The sequence below is a fragment of the Misgurnus anguillicaudatus genome, chromosome 9 (assembly GCF_027580225.2).
Source record: "Misgurnus anguillicaudatus chromosome 9, ASM2758022v2, whole genome shotgun sequence".
Taxonomy (NCBI): domain Eukaryota; kingdom Metazoa; phylum Chordata; class Actinopteri; order Cypriniformes; family Cobitidae; genus Misgurnus; species Misgurnus anguillicaudatus.
Window position 1 is genome coordinate 21,778,941 of NC_073345.2, and position 19,603 is coordinate 21,798,543.

A 19,603-nucleotide genomic window follows, 5' to 3' on the forward strand; every position below is an offset into this window, starting at 1 on the left:
AGGGTTAGTTCATCCAAAAATGAAAATTATGTCATTAATGAATCACCCTCATGTCGTTTCAAACCAGTAAGACCACCGTTTATCTTCAGAACATAGTTTAAGATGTTTCAGATTTAGTCCAAGAGCTTTTTGACCCTTCATTGAAAATGTATGTGTACGGTAAACTGTCCATGTCCAGAAAGGTGATAAAATTTGTTAAAGCATTGGAAATACATTTTGGTCAATTATTGGATGAACTAACCCTTTAAAAATCAGTGATGTTTATTCTTAAAATGACATAAATAAATAAAAGTATGACATGCGAAAAAACTTTACAACAAGCTTCCTTTAGTGTAAAACTATCTCATTGCAACCCCTCCCACATTCCCATGTTCCAGTTGGGGGTTGTCTTGTTGTCAAAGTGAAGACTTCCAGCTGCAGGGATTTACTGGAAACAAAGGGAATGGACGAATTGTGAAAGAGAAGGAGAATTTAAAAGGAATTCACCCAGTTAGTTCAAGAGAGATAATATTTCTTTTGCATTTTATTGCATGTTGATATTAACATTGCGAACACAGATTGTAAGTGATCTGGTGTGATTGTACATGCATGCATATTTTGAAAGGGTCTGAAATTGACATGTAAGTATTATTAAATGCTTTTTTAGATTTCCTCTCAAAGAATTGGTGTGGTCAAGAGTTAACTTAGTTAAAAAAAATCTAATTTCAGATTTATTCAGTACCTTGCACGGGTAGGGTACAATTTAGCATTTTTTTAAATTTGGTTTAAACATTTTTATTATAAATTAAAAATTTATTTAATTGTTAAAAATGTTGACATTGTTTAATATTTGCTTTAATGACACAATACATTCAGAAAATATAACTTGGGCTACATGTACAGTATGTCATGTGCAAATATAACAAAATCTGTGGATATCATCAAAGCTTCAATAGTTTCAATTCTGCTCAGTCCTAAGCTGGTAAGTTCAGACAGTCCATCTTCTCCATGGATCGTACTACAATACCTTTAGTCCTACTCTGCATCCTTGCTTCAGTCAACCCCATACTGGGGTGTTTCTGCGAACACTATCCATGGAGCTCATGGTCATATTGCACCAAAACCTGTAACTCTGGAACCCAACAACGTAGCAGGTAAGCTTTATTTAACATGATATATATATCTTTTATAATTTATGTTACTGATGGACTATACATTTGCTGATGCAGGGCTGTGCGCTTTGATGAGCACTGGTTCAAAGCTAATTGTGCACAGTACTGTCAGACATATGAGAGCAGGATATGCAATGTTGAGACTTGTCCAATAAACTGCCAACTAACTGAGTTTGGAGGTTGGTCAGAGTGCTCACCGTGTGCCAAAAAATCGGTGAGTAAAACAGAAATAAGTACTTAAATAAATGTACCCAGATTAAATGTAACCAATTTTTTGAGATTTACTGTTTTTTTACAAAAAAAATCCGCCTACATAAACATTCTGATATAAATATAACATTGATATTTTGTAATGTCAAAGATTGATATCAATGAGTGAAATTAATCTTTGACGCTTCTCATGTTTCAATTGTAAGACTTTAGCCTGGATTTCACAGACAGGGTCAAATATTACTATATAGTCTTTTAACTGTTTGTGTGTGATTTAGTTCAGGACCAGGTCTGTTTTGACGCCAGCTCAGTTTGGTGGGGAAGACTGTAGTGAATCTCTTACGGAGGAAAGACCTTGTCACCCCTCCAAGGAATGCAGGATTGAGCCTGTCAATTGTAAAGACAAGTTCAAGTGTGACACTGGTACAGTATTGACCTTTAACATCCCTCATTACTTTTCAAGACATGCTATAATATTTGCCACCCATGTTAGATGTAATAATATGATAAGTTTAATAGTTTGCTTATTTACAATACCCAAAACTTTGCCACCTAAGGAAGATGTATAAACTCTACTTTGGAGTGTAACAAGCAGAACGATTGTGGTGACAACTCTGACGAGAGGGACTGTGGGAAATTAAAGCCAGTGTGTGCACGTGACAATTTTCAGCCTGTTCCTGGAGTAGATCTGATTGGTTATGGGTAAGCAAGCACCAAATTAAAGGGACACTCCACTTTTTTGAAAATATGCTCATTTTCCGGCTCCCCTAGAGTTGAACGTTTGATTTTTGCCGTTTTGGAGTCCGTTCGGCTGGTCTCCGGGTCTGGCGATACCACTTTTAGCGTGGCTTGGCATAATCCATGGAATCTGATTAGACCATTAGCATCGTGCTAAAAAAAAACCAAAGAGTTTCGATATTTTTCCTATTTAAAACTTGACTCTTCTTTAGTTACATTGTGTGCTGGGATCGACGGAAAATTAAATTGTATGATTTTCTGGGCAGATATGGTTGGGACTATACTCTCATTCTGGCGTGGTGGTCGGTGGCTTTGCTGCTGTGGCATGGCTGCAGCAGGCGTAGTGATATTGCCCACTGCCCGAAAATAGTCCCCTGCCATTGAAAGTTACGAAGGGGACTTTTTTATGGCTGCTGAGTAATATAGTTGCGCCTCCTGCAGCCAAGTGGTAGCGCCAGACCCGGAGATCAGCTGAATAGATTCCAAAACAGTAAAAATCAAATGTTTAACTCTAGAGGAGCTGGAAAATTAGCATATTTTCAAAAAAGGTGAAATGTCCCTTTAACTTATAAAATTAACAGATGTACAGATTTAAGATTGTGTCCCTTTATTTCGATCAGATTTGATGCTATGGCAGAGCAGATGAGGGGTGCTGTTCTGGATAACACATTCATGGGTGGGCAATGCACAATAGAGAAGCAAGGTCCTAATAGGAAGTACTATCGGATCCCTGCCAACATTGAGAAGTTTAACATCAAGGTGGGCTTTTGTGTGTACATTTTGCTGGCATTACTAACTACAGATCATTTGTGCATAGAGAATTTATGCATGTTTTAGCAAATTTCTTAAAGAAAAAAATAAATATTTTGATCACAGTGATTTTTTTACTTAATGCCAGGTTGAATATATTGAGGACATTAAGGAGAGTGCAATCAAACCTGAAAAAATCACCTTATCCAAAGAATCACAGTCAGATCCATCTAAAATTGCCGGACAGATAACAGATATTCACAGACTGTTCCTGGCTATTTGGTCCGGGTCATTAAGGCCTCGCAATTTCAAGGAGGCAATCAAAGCATCTCAGCAAAAGGCAAGGAACCTTTTCAAACTGCAAATTATACTATTATATTTTTAAAACAATATTTTGTAACCTATATAATAATATGGTAAGAAAATACACTTATTTTTATATTAATGTTTGCAGGACTCTGAGTTTTACAGGGTACATCAGGTTGTTGCCACATCAACATTCAAAACTAAATCATCTGACCTTTACTTGTCAGATCCATTCCTTGAGTTTCTAAACGCTCTGCCATTAGAGTACAATTATGCCCTTTACAGACAAATCTTTCAGAAGTTTGGGACGCATTATTTCAGCTCTGGGACATTAGGGGGGAGGTATGACCTCCTTTTCCAATTCAATCGAGAAGAACTGAAAACATCTGGTGAGATGATGTTATCTTTTGATTATAAGAAATGATTTTTGCATAACATGCACACAAATCTTGGACATGCAGAATTCATTAAACTCGTGAAAAGTGTGCTAAGCGTTTGTCTTCTTACAGGACTGACAGAAGAGGAAACAAAAAACTGCATTAGTCATGATGCCACCCTCTTCACCATATTTTATAATAGAGTATCACACAGTTCCGGCTGTGGATCAACTAAAATAAAGACTGAATATCAAGGTAAAAAATTGTATACATTCACTATTAAGCATTTATACAATTCTTCTGCTGTATGTAAACGCAATTTTGAAATGAGATTTTTTTCATGCTTGTCAGGGTCAATTGTAAAAACATCAGAGAAGTCTTTCACATCAGTGCAAGGAGGTAAAGCTGAATATGCAGCAAAGCTGGCCTGGGAAAAAAAGGGCATATCACCAACCAGCACTACTTACTACGACTGGGTCCAGTCTACAATAGAAAATCCTGTTGTCATAGATTTTGAGGTTAGGTGGAAAAATTAAAATGTGTGTGATCTAAAAATGCCACAAAATAATGTGTCAAATACAGGTTCTGGGTGGGCTACTGACGCGGGGTTTCCACCAGATGTGGCCGTCGGGCCAGGTATTGAACTCATGCAGGGAAATCAAGGCATTTAAGTATACAAGTTGAGTCATAATAAATAAAGTAAATGACACATAGGGAACTTTGTAGAAAAGCCTTTGTTGGTGATTACAGCTTCTAGATGCCTCTTGTATGGAGAGACCAGTCGTCTGCATTGCTCAGGAGTGATTCTGGCCCATTCTTCCACACAAATGGTCTTTAAATCTTGAAAGTTCCTTGGGCCTCTTTTATGAACTTTGATCTTCAGTTCTCTCACTGGGCTATTCAAACAACTTGATTTTCTTTCTTTGAAACCACTTCATTGTTTCCTTGGCCTTGTGTTTCGGATCATTGTCTTGCTGAAATGTCCACCCTCTTTTCATTTTCAGCTTTCTGTTAGATGGCAGCGGTTTTTATCCAGAATGTCCCAGTACATTTCTTTATTCATCCTGCCTTCAATAATATGAAGTCTGCCAGTACCCCTTACTGAAAAGCAGCCCCAAACCATGATGCTTCCAGCCCCAAACTTAAGTGTTGGTATGGTGTTCTTGGGGTGGTGGGCAGTGCCATTTCTTCTCCAAACATAGTGTGTAAAATGACTGTCAAAAAGTTCAATTTTGCTTTCATCTGACCAAACTACAGTCTCCCAATAATCCACAGGCTTCTTCAAATGCTCTTTCGCAAACTTTAAACGAGCCTCAACATGCTTTTTGTTCAGCAATGGAGTCTTGCGTGGTGAGCGTGCATGGAATGCCATGGCTGTTCGGTTCAGTGCATTGCTTATAGTTTTCTTTGAAACAACAGTATCTGCTGATGCAAGGTCTTCCTGAAGTTCTGTCCAAGTGGTTCTTGGCTCTTGGAGAACTCTTCGGATTATTCTTTGGACTCCTCAGACAGGGATCTTACGTTGAGCACCTGATCATGGCTGGTTTATGGTGAAGTGATGCTCTTTCTATTTCCGTATAATGGCCCCCACAGTGCTCCCAGAAACATTTAGCATTCTGGAAATGCGCCTGTAACCATTCCCATCAAGATGCTTTAGTTTTCAACAATAAGATTGAGAACATCTTGAGAGAGTTCTTTGCTTTTACCCATTACGACGTCTTTACTGTGTACCTCCTTGAAGTCTTTATAGGCCATCAATTAGGAATAAAGCAGCTGATATCAATTAGTACTGAGAGGGGACAGGGTTTCTCTTTCAATACTGACAGATTTCAGGTGATCTCCTGGTTTCTCAGCTATTTTGCACCTTGTTCTCTTCATGTGTTCAATACTTATTACCTTTGTCATTTCACTTTATTATGACTCAACTTGTATGCTTAAATGTTATTATTTCTTTGTGTCAGTTTAATGTTTGGCTTGATGCTACATCTGGTGGAGATTCTGTGTCGATAGCCCACTTAGAAATCCCCTTATTGATAAAAATGATGATGTGTCAAATACTTATTTCCCCTGCTGTACTTGGGATCTGATCTTTGGTCCACACTTTTTAAAGGCCTAAGACTTGGTACGTACATGTGTTTTAAAACTAACCAAACACTAAGAAATGTATTGATTTTGAATTGTTTCATCTTATTTAAAAGTTATCTTGAGTCCTCCTTAGACATTTTTGAGGCCCCTAGTGTCTCTGGACCCCTGGTTGATATACACATTGATAATAAAAAGCAATAAAAATCTGTCTTAATATGTCTTAAACAGCTGTTGCCTATAGTGGATTTGGTGCGAGGTTTTCCTTGTGCAACGACAAAGAGACGGCATCTTCATAAGGCACTGATAGACTATCTGACTGAGTTTGACTCTTGCAAGTGTGCCCCCTGCGCTAACAATGCACGACCAGCTCTCTCAGGAACCGAGTGCATTTGCATCTGCCAGACTGGGACCTATGGATCAAACTGTGAAAAACGAGCCCCGGACTACACTTCAGGTTCACATACCTCCATATAAACAAAATCTATATGCATAATTATGGTTCGAAATTTTGGCTGTTGATACCAAGGCATCAGGTTCAATCCTACAATCTCAGAAAAAAGGTACAAGAGGGTACAAAAGTTGTCACTGGGTCGGTACCTTTTTTTTTTAAATTACACTTTTTTACCTAAAAGGTGCATATTGGTACCTCAAAGGTACACATTGGTCCCTAAAAGGTACTGATACCTCAGGGGTACATATCTGTACCAAAATGGTACATATTAGGACCTTTATAAAAGGTAGTGTCCAAATGACATGTGTACCTTTTTTCTGAGAGTGTAGGTACTAAAGACCCAACTAAGGTTTGCTAAGATCCTGGTAAACTGATGAACTTTGTACCTTTATGAAATAATGATTTAAAGAGTAAATTGCAAATTATTGAAAAAAAATCAGGCATTTGACAGTTCATTGTTAATTGATACACATTGCGATTGTTAGTTAAGTGGTGCACATTACACATTCACTAAAGGGTGAGAAGTAAAATTTCTGTATGGTCTCTTCACTCCTCAGAGGCAGTTGATGGCCGTTGGACATGTTGGAGTCCCTGGAGTACCTGTGATGCAACCTTAAAGAAACATCGTTCGCGCACCTGTACCAACCCTGCACCTCAACGAGGGGGCAACCCGTGCCAAGGTCCAGAGAAACAGGTGGAGGAGTGTACCATCTCTATTTTCCAGGAGTAAGTGCCTATGTTATCTTTACACAATTGCATTCATTGCAATCACAATGCTCCTCATTCTTCTTGTCTATTTTTCATCACAGGCAAAATGTGTGTATTAATGACGATGACTTTGTGACTGAAGGAGACAGTGAGAGTGAGTTGCCTCCAGGAGTAACTGGGTGTCCAAAACCCAAACCACCTGCCAACAGCCACCTGAGGGTGAGGAGACACAACATTTGCTGTCTCCCCAAAGAAGTCCCCAAAAACTCCTTCAAATGTTAATGCTCATATTCCTCCACATTTTTCTTCTAATTTCAGATTAACAAACGTGTATACAATTATGGGGATCATGAGGAGTTTGTTTGCTTCACTGGTTTCGAGCTGGATGGATACCAGCTATTTCATTGTCTCCAAAGTGGTTCCTGGGAGACTCCGAAGGGAAAGTGCATTAGTAAGTCATAGAAAATGCATAAACTTTGTGTACTTTCCATGCAGTGTTCAACTTGAACATTTTCCTGTGATTTCAGAAAAAGTTTGCCCCAAACCCACAGTGGCTCATGATATGACGCGATACCCAGACAAAAGCGAGTATACAGTGGGAAGTGCTTTCATGTTGACCTGCTCAGATAGCGGTATGAGCCCATCAGGTCCTCAGTATTACACTTGTGGAAACAGTCTCACCTGGGAGCCAAGCATTCCAGAGGACATACACTGCAAGATTGGTACCCTCACCAAATACATTATTATTTACTGTGCCATTTTGTGTAATTTTTTTAATGTAAACATGGTGCTTTTTGTCCTATACAGATAAGCCTTTCGTTCCAGACATCAACTGTAAACCTGGAGAAATACATGATGGGATTAAATGTAGCTGCATGTCTAAAGAAAACTGCAAGTATGTTTCACACGGTTGCAATACGATTTTGGTTTTCTTTGTCAAATTTAGCTTGATCATTTTTATTTGTATGTAGTTATGCTGCAGTCTGCTGGGACCCTTATCTCATTGTGTGCCTTTTATTTTTTGCAAAAGTTATAGGGCAGACTTGTGCATTTTTGATGCTTTGAAAGAAGCTGCCTTTATGATGTCCTCCTGCGCTTTTCATGCCGGCCGATGTCACGGAGACAAATTATACTTTATGAATAATGGACCATGCAAAACTGACGCACACAGCCTGGACTGGGCCAAATTCAGGGCCCGTGTATCCGAGCAGAGCTCAGTACAGGAGTCCTGTGGATCAGACACCTGTTACGAGTGGGAGACATGCTCGGGTATAGATTTTATTATGAATCAACTACTGTATGCTTTTACAAATACCTAACCATCTAAGCAACAGAAAAACATGTACAATTTAAACTTGATCTTGAAACAAAATGGGTCTGGGTTTGCAGAAAAAATTTAAATATGGTATATAGAGGTTTCTTCTTTTTGTCAAGTCAAATTAACCTTTTTTGTTGTTGCTGTCTGTTCTTCATAGTGTCAAATCAGTGCGAATGCAAACTCCCAAAAGATTGCTCAAAAGATGGAAAACATGTCTACTGCCTGAATATCATAAGGATGAAGAGCACACGGACCATGAACCTATGCTTTATGGCTGCATTGAAGTGCAACAAGATGGAATTTGACGTAGTGAATGAAGGTCCTTGCTCAAGTGTATAATTTTTAATAAATCTTTTTGGATTTATTTTTACATCAAAATGATGACAGATTAATTCACAACATGTAATGTGGTTATTTTTGTATAAATTTAAAAACCTGTATTTGTTCCTGTATTTGAACTCTATTAAACATCTTAATAAAATATAAATGTGTTAACTGTTTTTTACAGACTTATTTACAATATTATTTTTTATAAAAAAAATAATAAAAATACATTATTATATTACATAATACATTAATTGCAGTTAAACCATCATACAAGGCTGTCATAACACTGAGATAATGAAAAGTCTTTATATCTGACAGTCTCCGATGTTGAGTATTGTGATCTCTTTTCCTTTACATCTCCAAGCTCCCGCCTCACACTCTGAGATCATCTCAGAAGCTCCGCCCATTACGGAGACACACATGTGGGCGGAGTCAACAGTGCAGTCCTCAGGATCTTTACATTCACATTTAATCCCTGAAGATACATGTTTAAGAATAATGAGATAATGTATTATCATCACATTTATATAAGACTGGCTGTACACGTACTGTATATTACCTACCGTCACATGTCTCCCATTGATGGCAGTCTTGACAAGATGTAAAATTGGTTTTTGGCCAACTGCATGCATTGTCCTGTAGCAGAGAGGGTTTTTGTCCCAAACACTGCAAAGCTCCAAGCTGGCAGACGCTCATTCTGTTTACTCGACCGGGACGTACCGAGGCACAAACCTGGAGTGACGCCCTGGTTGACATAAAATAGAAATTTGACATAAATGTTGCTTTGTTATGTTTTTTATGATTTAAAGCAACACTATGTAGTTTTTTTTACCTTTAAATAATGTCTCTAAAATTATTTCAGTGATAGAACAACTTTTAACTGGACAAATTGTACTGTTGCTGCAACCTGAGAAGCCTCCTAGCTGCTACAAGCACACCCTGAAAGTGGCAGTGGAGGGTAGAGCACACAGCCCCGCCCCTCCCCCTGCCTGCAGAAGAGTGTCTGATACCAGGCACTGTTGCGCTTTTCAACCACATGGGGGAGCTGTAAGTCATTTTTACATGGAAACTACATAGTGTTGCTTTAAATGGTCAGTATCTTACTTGGCGGACTTACTTGCATTCATATGGCATTTTGCAAACACACTGACCCTTTCCAACTTTCTCCCATGGTTTGCACAGCAGGCTTGGCTGGGTGGGAACTGTTTCCACTAATGGGACATAAAAGTCACAACAACAAATATGAAGTTTCCAAACCAAGTACCTGATGTTGCATTGATGTATTAGGATATTGGACTATACCTGGTTGACATCTGATATTCTTAGGTGCTGGATACCAGCTTAGGCCAAGACGGCACAGGATTTCTGCTTCTCCTTCTCGTTGCATCCCAGGTGGGCATGACAGGGACACGCTCTCCCCAATCAAATAGGCTTGTTTTGAGGGTGTGGCAATGACATTATTCAGAACGGGTGGAGGGTCACATGCAGTTTCTGGTGAATGTGGATTAAGGAGAAGATAAAGGCACATTTTCGATTGTAAATAACAGTCAGGTTTATAAACATTATAAAATACAAAATCACTAAATATAATTTAAATTACTTTTGCACTCCATAGGAAAAGTCTTCCAAGTCAGGTTCTCTGTACACTCTGCAATCGGGTCCCCAATGTGATCATGTCCATCTGTACAGGTGTACTCAATCTTACTTCCCACTGGATAGATGTCTTTTGGATCCTAAGCACACATGGGTAAAGCAAATGACCAGAGGCGGAAAAAGTACTAAAATATTGTTCTCAAGTAAAAGTAAAGTTACTTTAATAATATTTTACTTAAGTAAAAGTAAAGTTACTTGTCTAAAAATCTACTCAAGTAAAAGTAAAAAGTAAATCATTTTAACTTTACTCAGAGTAAAAGTTACTTTTTTTACAGCGGGAAGAGGTGGAGGATTCTAGTATAGTTCAAAAACAACAAGGGAATATACATCTCAAACTAGTTGTTTTTAATAATAGGAACATCTTTACAATTAAAGTGCAATAACAAAAAGTTAATAAAATAAAAAGCTTTTTTATTTATGGAATTGTTTAATGATTTTTACATGTGAGTTATGCACTTTTGAAGGTGGTCAGCAGCTTGTAAATACAATCACTATAGTAAGGTTGTAATTGATGTATTGCTGGTAACATACATTATTTTATTAAACTATATCTAGTTTAAATGAGCATATAATGAGATGAGTGCCATGTCTATATACATTTGACACATTTATTATCTTCTTACTTCCCTGACCTGGGGACCTGATGACCTTTATTCTTCTCTCTCTCTCTCTCTCTCTCTCTCGCGCTCTCTCTCTGCAATGTCTAATGACCTGCGCATTCTGGAGGACGTTTTGAAGTTGTGTTTGACTTGACGCGAAGCTGCTAGACCTCGGAAGATAATGCGCATGGTATTAAAATCGCGTCGTGCAATTTCGTACTTAAGAGCATGAATCCTACCTTTCATAGAAATGAAACACTCGCTTCGCGTCAGTGGTCGCTTAAATATGACCAGGGGTTTCTTTCATAAGATTTGAACTGAGGCGGGTCTGCATTCACGCGCGCCTGTCTCGTCCGTCTCCATGGTTCTTTTTGCGCGTTCCCCCGGGCCCCGCCCATTTACATCCGTTGCGCGTCTTTATCACCTTTCTTTTTAAAATATTTTTTTACTCAGTAACGGATATGATTTAAAATGTAGCGAAGTACAATACTTTAAATAAAACATACTTAAGTAAAAGTAAAAGTACAGATTTTAAAAACTACTCAAAAAAGTAAAAATACACAAAAAAACTACTCAATTACAGTAACGTGAGTAAATGTAATTCGTTACTTTCCACCTCTGCAAATGACAATACTGCATGCACAATGCTATTTGAGTATTAACTAGTTAAGCAACAGCAACACGAATAGCTAATAATAAGCATTAATTAAGTCAAATGAATATCACTCGATACTTACCAAAACAAATCCATTCTTCAAAGGAGGTGGACTTTTACATGACTTCACTGGTGTCAGTGAGAAATCAAAGCAGTGGGGCTCCATCATTCTAGAATATAATGTCGTAATACTAGGTCAAATATTGGTTTTAATATTATAAAGAGATAAAATACAGAAATTATTGACTCTTACTTTAAATGTTCAAGATCAGGGTCTTCACAGCGTTTGTGCTCTGTGGTCTCTCCTATGCAATGCTTGCCTCCATTTCTAGGAGCAGGATTATTACATGAACGAGTCCTTGACTTCTGACCCTGAGAGCAGCTGCTCCAGGCAGACCAGCAATTCCAGCCACCTTCAATCACTCCTTAAATATTAAAGGACAGTTTACACAAAAATGAAAATAATGTCATTATTCCAAACTCAGAAGACCTCCGATCATCTTCAGAACACAGTTTAAGATGTTATAGATTTAGCCCGAGTGCTTGTTGACCCTTCATTGAAAATCTACGTACGATCCGTGTCCAGAAAGGTAATAAAAACATCGTGGGTCAGTTAGAATGTATTGAAGCATTGAAAATACATTTTGGTCCAAAAATTACGACTTTATTTAGCATTGTCTTCTCTTCCGCGTCTATTGTGAAGCGCATGCGCGAGACTAAAGTCACGTGACTGCAGTTATGCATCTGATGCGCCCCAGCTGTTGTTTTTTGTGTGCCTGGGCTTTGTTTACAGTCTGAGGGAGACGTACGCTGTAAGTTTGAAAAAAAAATTTGCAAACATGTCTGAGGATAACACGTCATCCGTGTCACTGCAGTCACGTGACTTTAGTCTCGCGCATGTGCTTCACAACAGACGCAGAAGAGAAGACAATGCTGAATAAAGTTGTAATTTTCGTTAATGTATTTTCGATGCTTCAACACATTCTAACTGACCCACTGATGTCACATGGACTACTTTGATGATGTTTTATTACCTTCCTAGACATGGACAATATACCGTACATAGATTTTCAATAAAGGGTCAACAAGCTCTCTAAATATAAAACATCTTAAACTGTGTTCCGAAGATGAACGGAGGATTTTCATTTTGGGTGAACTATCCCTTAAAAATTTTTATGCATTATATTTGAGACTATGACAAACAACAAGCATGCACTCTCAAAGAAAAAATACAAAAGTTGTCACTGGGACGGTACCTTTAAAAGGTCCTAATATGTAACATTACCATTAAAAAAAATGTAATACAGGTATATGCTAAATACATTTTGTAGAAAGTTAAGCTTAATTAAATATATTTTTGAATTTTTGAAATGTATTAACATACATTTCTAAATGTCTTTTCATACCTGTTATGTTTACGGGTATACAAGTTTTTCTTCCAATGCGACATGAATATAAATGCTTCAAAATATTTTCATTGTTAACATATATTTCAAAGTGGAAATATATTTTTGGGCCATTTTTTGTAATGTATTTAAAATTACATTTAAAAATATATATTTTTGCCGTATGGGTTACTAGTCTTTTCTTTATAGGTTTTAACATTTAAAACAATGTACACGTATTCCAGTCATATTAGTAGCCCAATAAAAGACAATATTTTACATTTATTTATTTAGCAATAAATGTAATGCTTATCAGCTTTACCCTACAAACTATCAAGTATACCTCTAATATCAAGCTGGTCATGGTGCAACTGCTTGTGCTCTATTAATGATGAGAACTATGGGTGGGGCCTTACCTGGCTGTCCTCCAATCACATGACCGTTCCGGCAGGCATTTCCACTGGTGCCCGGCTTACACACACAGGTACACTGGCCTTCTGTAAGCACAGGCCTACCATTGTTTTGACACGGCCTGCAGTGACAGGGGCTCTGCTCCTCCAGACAGACTTCTAGGGCCCTCTTCAGGTGATGTTTTTTCAGTCCAGCACATGGCACCTCTTTGACCAATTCATACAGTGGTCGCAACTAGGAATATATACAATATATATATATATATATATATATATATATATATATATATATCTACGTGGCATTGATTCAACAAGGTGCTGAAAGCATTTTTTAGAAATGTTGGCCCATATTAATAGGATAGCATCTTGCAGTTGATTTGTGGGATGCACATCCAGGGCACGAAGCTCCCGTTCCACCACATCCCAAAGATGCTCTATTGGGTTGAGATCTGGTGACTGTGCAGTGAACTCATTGTCATGCTCAAGAAACCAATTTGAAATGATTTGAGCTTTGTGACATGGTGCATTATCCTGCTGGAAGTAGCCACCAGAGGATGGGCACATGGTGGTCATAAAGGGATGGACATGGTCAGAAACAATGCTCAGGTAGGCCGTGGCATTTAAACAATGCCCAATTGGCACTAAGGGGCCTAAAGTGTGCCAAGAAAACATCCCCCACACAATTACACCATTGCATTAATAAGAAATTTAACAGGTAATAATCCTTTAGGTGAGTGTACATATCAGTTGCCAAAATGGTTTCACCAACCTTCTTTTTAATCACTGTAGGAAAGTCCTTCACTGAACCTGCCCATTTTGAATACATCCGTTTGTTATTGTCAGGATCCTCCAAGTCTAGGACACTAAGACCACCAATATACGCAGTATGCCCTCCGATAATATTTGTCTTAACTTCCATCTGACGATTACTGTTTTCTGTAAAACATTTAAAAATATAATAATTGAACAAAAATATGATCTTTATGATTATTATGATCCCAAGATTCAAATGTGATCTAAATGTACATTCATTTAGACTTACTATTGAGATTCTCAATTGTGTTCATCAGTTTCACACACTTGGTTGTTCTTTTCTTATAGAAGAGGCGTCGCTTCACCCGTGTAATACACTGGTGGAAATCAACATCTGTTCTACCTGCAATAATAGGAAGCAACCTTAAGCAAAACAAAATGGCATTGTTAAAGTTTGACAGATGAAAAGTTATTGATACATACTCATCTCCATCATAGAGTTTGCATCCAGCTCCAGCAGGGCTCGGTACTGGCCACCTAAAGTGCCCTCTTCCATGTAATGGGTACCATAGCGTTGTAAAAATGATCGATAGGCCGCTGGGTCATATGTGCTTGGCAGAACAGATAGATCTTTCCAGAAGTCTTCAGATAGAGGGAGATACTGAGGAGCACTATTCTGAAATTGAGCCACCTCTACATCATTCTTAATGATTAGCAGGTGATATTCCTTTAGGACAGAAGATATATTTTATCATTTATGTCATATTAAATTCAGTATATTAAATTTGAATGTGTCTACTTGAATTTTACCTTATCCTGCTTGAGTTCATTATGAAAGGTTTTATGGTCGTGGCCTCCCCTAATTTGCTTTCTATCCTCTTCATGCCTCGTGTAAGACCAGGAGCTGTCATAATACTCGTCACTAAAATCATTTTCAACACTGACCTAAAAAAGTAGACACTGTTAATTTGGAAAGCGAAATCATCTTATACATCATAAAAATTATATAAAATCAACTTATATTTTTATGTTACTTTAACTTAAAGGATTAGTCCATTTTCTTAAAAAAATCCAGATAATTTACTCACCACCATGTCATCCAAAATGTTGTTGTCTTTCTTTGTCCCGTCGAGAAGAAATTATGTTTTTTGAGGAAAACATTCCAGGATTTTTCTCATTTTAATGGACTTTAATGGACACCGACACGTAACACTTAACTCAACACGTAACAGTTTTTTTTCAACAGGGTTTCAAGGACTCTAAACGATCCCAAACGAGGCATAAGGGTCTTATCTAGTGAAAATAAAAAATATGCACTTTTAACCTGATAAGGAACACTGTGCCGTACACGGTACACCCCCTCCCTTGCACGTGAGGCTGCATTCAGGGTTTCTGCAGGTTTCACCAAGTCTAATTTAAGACTTTTTAAGACCTTTTTAAGACTATTATGAATGAAATTTAAGACCTATCATGACAATGAAGTCCAATTTTATAGTCCAGTGTGCATGCATCCATGTGTTTTTTAGAACCTTTTATCTTTCATGACAAAAAACAAGTTGTATTTTCTAGGGGTGTGATCGCAAAATGAATCGAGCTTGGGTTCACGAGAATAAGATCAGACAACTTTGCTGATATTACAAGAGTTTTTCACCTTAAACGTCATACGAAGTTTTAAGAAATCCCCAATGATAAAATATATGAAGAAAAATAGCCTTTTAACTAAAATCACAACATTTAAAAAAAATTCACCAATCTAGGGGTTTCACCAACAATTAATTTGGTAAACAATGATGATCAAGTAATCTGATATTTTTTGTAATAAAAATAGAACCACATTTACCCAAATACACACAAAAAATGTATTGAAATGAAAGGAAGCCTGTCCTGTTTGCACAAAAATAATAATTTGCTAATTAATTCTAACAGTTCTGAATTAAAACAAAATTAAACAAAGATTTTCATAAGTTGTTAACTCGGTCTATGTAAATATCTAAGTATAATATGATATATTAGAATTTATTGGTGTGGTCTCTCACTCGGTCATCCATGAAAGCCCACTGGTCGCGTATCCTGTGCATTAGATGTGCCAATGTCTCATCAATTTAATTATTCCTATTTTTGCCATAAATTATTTCACTCACATTGTTTTGGTTTCTGCAGCAGCTTTGTGTTACATTGCATGCGTGCCTCCAAAGCTTTGATGCCCATTGTGTCGAGTTTTAAAACTTTCTGGCAAAATAAACAACGGACATCGTACGCTTACTGATCTTAACCATGGCTCAAAATCAGCGTTAAGTAACCCGTTTTTATTAAATTTGTACTTCCCCATAGCTATAACTCACACTTTTCTCCATTTGCTGATACCCGGTCCACGCACTTTAGCAAACTGCTCACATACTTGTGCTTTAGTAGATTCCACCTATTGGTGTTGGTTGGACAACATTTTTAAGACCTTTGATATGCAGATTTAAGACAATTTAATGCTTATTAAGGCCTTATTTTCATACTACAGAATTTAAGACGTTTTAAGACTTTTTAAGGATCCGCGGACACCCTGTGCATTACGTCATTGTAACTTTGAAGCATTAAATCTTCAAAATATACGGTCATGTGGCACATCGTTGTAAAGCTTAGACTTTCGGGATTCCATTAAGCGCACACACAAAGCATAATATGATTTTTAGCAGTCATAAAACTGTAATCTAGTTGTTAGTTACCTGAACCGGGCGGCTCCGATTTAGGATGTTTACTTAACTACAAAATCTTCCCTCTATCCGCTTCGGTGAAATTGTCCAAAACAAATAGTTAATAAATCCCCAAAGTCCAAAGAAATGGAATATCCAAGCCTTTTAATCCAAAACGATTTGTTCATCTAACAATCTTGACGTTTCTGACCGAATTACGATATAAATAGTGTATACAATTAGTTCACTAACGGACATTCGTTCGAATCTCACTTTTCATTCACGATTTATAATGAATATATTCGGATGTCACGTTTATTGTGCAACGTCTGAGGAACAAATACGCCCCCTTGTGGAATTTCTGCCATTCCATAAGGGGCTACACCACAACTTCTCGTCTATCTCAGGTCCTGTGATGCGCCAGCGACCTCACGCAAAACGTCATCATGTCAAGAGGTCACGGATGATGTATGCGAAACTATGCCTCAGTGTTTACAAGTGGGAAAAGAGAGCACCGTTCCGACATTGTTGTATGTCGAATGATACTAATTAATGTCTTTGTGTCAGTTTATTGTTTAAAATGGTCCGCAAATGTGCGTTTCATATATGTAACACGTGACCTTTCTACGTCACTACGCATTTACGTGAGGTCACGCTGGCTCGTCACACAGCCGGAGGAAGAAGAGAAGTTGTGGTTTAAAAGTGCATATTTTTTATTTTTCTTGTCAAACATGACAATCGTTTCGCTAGATAAGACCCTTATGCCTCGTTTGGGATCGTCCTCTGTTGAAAAAACTGAAAGTTTTCCTCAAAAAAAAAAAAAAAAAACATAATTTCTTCTCGACTGAACAAAGAAAGACATCAACATTTTGGATGACATGTTGGAGTAAATTATCTGGATTTTTTTTAAGAAAATGGACTAATCCTTTAACAAATAATTTTTTTACAGTGTAGCTTTCATTATAACATTGCCTAAACTCTCTTGTTGTTCACCTGAAACGTATATCTTAGCAGACTCTGTGGAAGTCTGTAGAAATCACTGTGGTCTCCACTGAACACTTTTCTGCACAGCCCACCAAAGCTACGAGTGTTAATGACCCCAGCTTTCAGCTCACCCGTCAACACGTCAAACCTTTTCAGTGCCATTATTATGTGAGAAAATAAATTAATTTCTAGTTAAACTTTTGCTTTAATATGATTATTAAGTTTATTATGAAAGTAAGAGAGGTATATTTTTTACCCTCGTCCTGTGAGGTCAGAGTTGGGTGGTGGCTTTTGCTCATTACACACTATAGAGCCACTGCATCGCTGTTCATCTGAACCATCCTCACAGTCATGATCACCATTGCACACCAGAGATTGGCTGATACATCGACCTACAGGCCCATAAACACTGTTTAACACTCTGTGATGATTTTTGAGACTTATAACACATTTAATTTTTTCACGATCACCTGTGTGACCCAGTCTGTAATAAATCAACTAAAGTCATTGACAGGTGATTTCCTTACATAAAATCATCCTACATCCTTTAATATTGATTGTGGTCATGTCAAAGATTGAAATCAAATAGCGAAATCTAAGTTCAATGCTTCTAATCTTATAATTAGATAATGAGACTTTACCCTGGATTTCACAGACAGGGTAACACACAACAATCCAATTCAATATCATTGTAAGATATTACATCGACCAGATGTACAACGAAATCTGTTTCCGCATCCCTCCTGTAAGGGACAGCTTTTCTTTGTAACGCAGTTTTGTCTCTGAATGGCATCCCCTGTACAAGATCTGCCTCCGAACTGAGAGAATATCTCTATATGACGTGTTCGAACCTGAAAAAAATTAAAATGCGGGAGTCATCGTTTAGTTGTGGCAGGGTTATCCATATAAATAACCTTGAATGTTTAAACTTCAAAGACATAAACCTGTGTCCTGGTACAGCCGTCACATTCTGACCATTCCCCATAAGGTCCCCACCTGCAGTTTACTGGCTGTTCACACCTTATAGTAAAAAGTAATCAATGCTGATAAAAGAAAATACTACTGTTAACTGGTAAGAATGTGGTTTTTATTAAGCGCTTACCAAATATACGGCAGAACTGTAAGCAGAACTAATATGCCGGACTGAGCAACAGCTGTGCACATCTGAAAACATAATTCAGCCATACAGTACAGTATAATACTTGTTATTAATGCTTTCTGCTTAGTATATAACTGTTCAGTCCTAAAACCTGACTATGGATTTGGTCTTGAATTTTGAATTGATTTGTTGTATTTTTGTATTTATTATTAAAAGTGTTTGTGTGGTTAACTTAAACAAACATTCCTTAAAACACATGTTAAACACTAATGTAATAGATGTAAGTTTATTGTGCATGCATTAAATGGTTTACTTTATGTTTACTACAACAATTTTCCTATTTATTGTGCAAGAATGTTAACCACAGACCTTGTTTTAGTCCTAAAATTAGTTGCTGATATAAAATAACAGGTGATGAAAGAACCAATGTTTACTCCAGAATAGATTTTTATGCCTGTAGCCTATCTGTACAAATCTTTCTGTGTGAATGTATCCTTACCTTTATTCTGTAGATGTCTGTACTGTTAAGACAGGTTTGTGCTATACTGTACAGTGGGAGTCCTGTTCATATACTGCAGCTCTAATGACATCAGCAATTTACTGTTGGATAGGAATTCCCAGCATTACTCAATGCCATTATCCGTTGCCGAACATTCAGTGCTGCCTCATTGCCAACTTTTGTTGGGATTATTTGTTTATTTGTTAACATTTCACTATTTGTTAACATTTCACTATCTGACCTACTCTTCAAAGCTGTCGGCAACCTGCAGTCAACAGTGTAATTCTGCTGCTGCTACAATGTAAAAAAACAAGGGCTTTAGTATTGTGAAATAGTGTTTTGTAGAACACACCGACCCCTATCTTTAGAGAGTTGTGCAATGTTTGTTGTTCAACTTCATGACTAATACCAGAGGAACACTGGGGTCAAAATTCTATGAGCTAAGATCCACTAAATATAAC

The 19,603-nt window shown here is 37.5% G+C and overlaps 2 protein-coding genes across 2 annotated transcripts; one reads left to right on the plus strand and one right to left on the minus strand.

The window, feature by feature from the left end:
• The first annotated feature begins 421 nt into the window (after window positions 1–421).
• On the plus strand, window positions 422–8,581 carry c6.2 (complement component 6, duplicate 2). Its single transcript, XM_073871304.1, has 18 exons — window positions 422–620; window positions 952–1,133; window positions 1,209–1,365; window positions 1,640–1,784; window positions 1,919–2,063; window positions 2,720–2,858; window positions 2,998–3,189; window positions 3,304–3,544; window positions 3,665–3,787; window positions 3,884–4,050; window positions 5,846–6,071; window positions 6,626–6,794; window positions 6,878–6,995; window positions 7,095–7,227; window positions 7,304–7,498; window positions 7,584–7,666; window positions 7,799–8,045; window positions 8,252–8,581. Exons 2-18 carry the CDS (start codon window positions 988–990, stop codon window positions 8,431–8,433), a joined length of 2,808 nt encoding a protein of 935 aa, XP_073727405.1. The 5' UTR covers window positions 422–620; window positions 952–987; the 3' UTR covers window positions 8,434–8,581.
• On the minus strand, window positions 8,431–19,238 carry c7b (complement component 7b). The gene is made up of 18 exons (XM_055180878.2): window positions 19,143–19,238; window positions 18,647–18,708; window positions 18,489–18,564; window positions 18,254–18,395; window positions 17,801–17,936; window positions 17,554–17,692; window positions 14,687–14,821; window positions 14,360–14,603; window positions 14,166–14,279; window positions 13,893–14,059; window positions 13,130–13,358; window positions 11,582–11,753; window positions 11,411–11,498; window positions 10,022–10,154; window positions 9,724–9,912; window positions 9,539–9,632; window positions 8,985–9,166; window positions 8,431–8,896 (listed from the first exon to the last, which is right to left on the minus strand). The coding sequence occupies exons 2-18, from the start codon at window positions 18,706–18,708 to the stop codon at window positions 8,727–8,729; spliced, it is 2,472 nt and encodes an 823-aa protein (XP_055036853.2). The 5' UTR covers window positions 19,143–19,238; the 3' UTR covers window positions 8,431–8,726.
• Window positions 19,239–19,603: the final 365 nt, after the last annotated feature.

Coding starts and splice junctions, on each gene's coding strand:
- c6.2 (XM_073871304.1), top strand. CDS start 988: ATGGATCGTACTACAATACCTTTAGTCCTACTCTGCATCCTTGCTTCA. Junction 3,545..3,664: donor AGAAGAACTGAAAACATCTG/GTGAGATGATGT, acceptor GTCTTCTTACAG/GACTGACAGAAGAGGAAACA. Junction 7,228..7,303: donor TCCGAAGGGAAAGTGCATTA/GTAAGTCATAGA, acceptor CTGTGATTTCAG/AAAAAGTTTGCCCCAAACCC.
- c7b (XM_055180878.2), bottom strand. CDS start 18,708: ATGTGCACAGCTGTTGCTCAGTCCGGCATATTAGTTCTGCTTACAGTT. Junction 17,693..17,800: donor TCTGACCTCACAGGACGAGG/GTAAAAAATATA, acceptor GGCACTGAAAAG/GTTTGACGTGTTGACGGGTG. Junction 14,280..14,359: donor AAACTCTATGATGGAGATGA/GTATGTATCAAT, acceptor CTATTATTGCAG/GTAGAACAGATGTTGATTTC.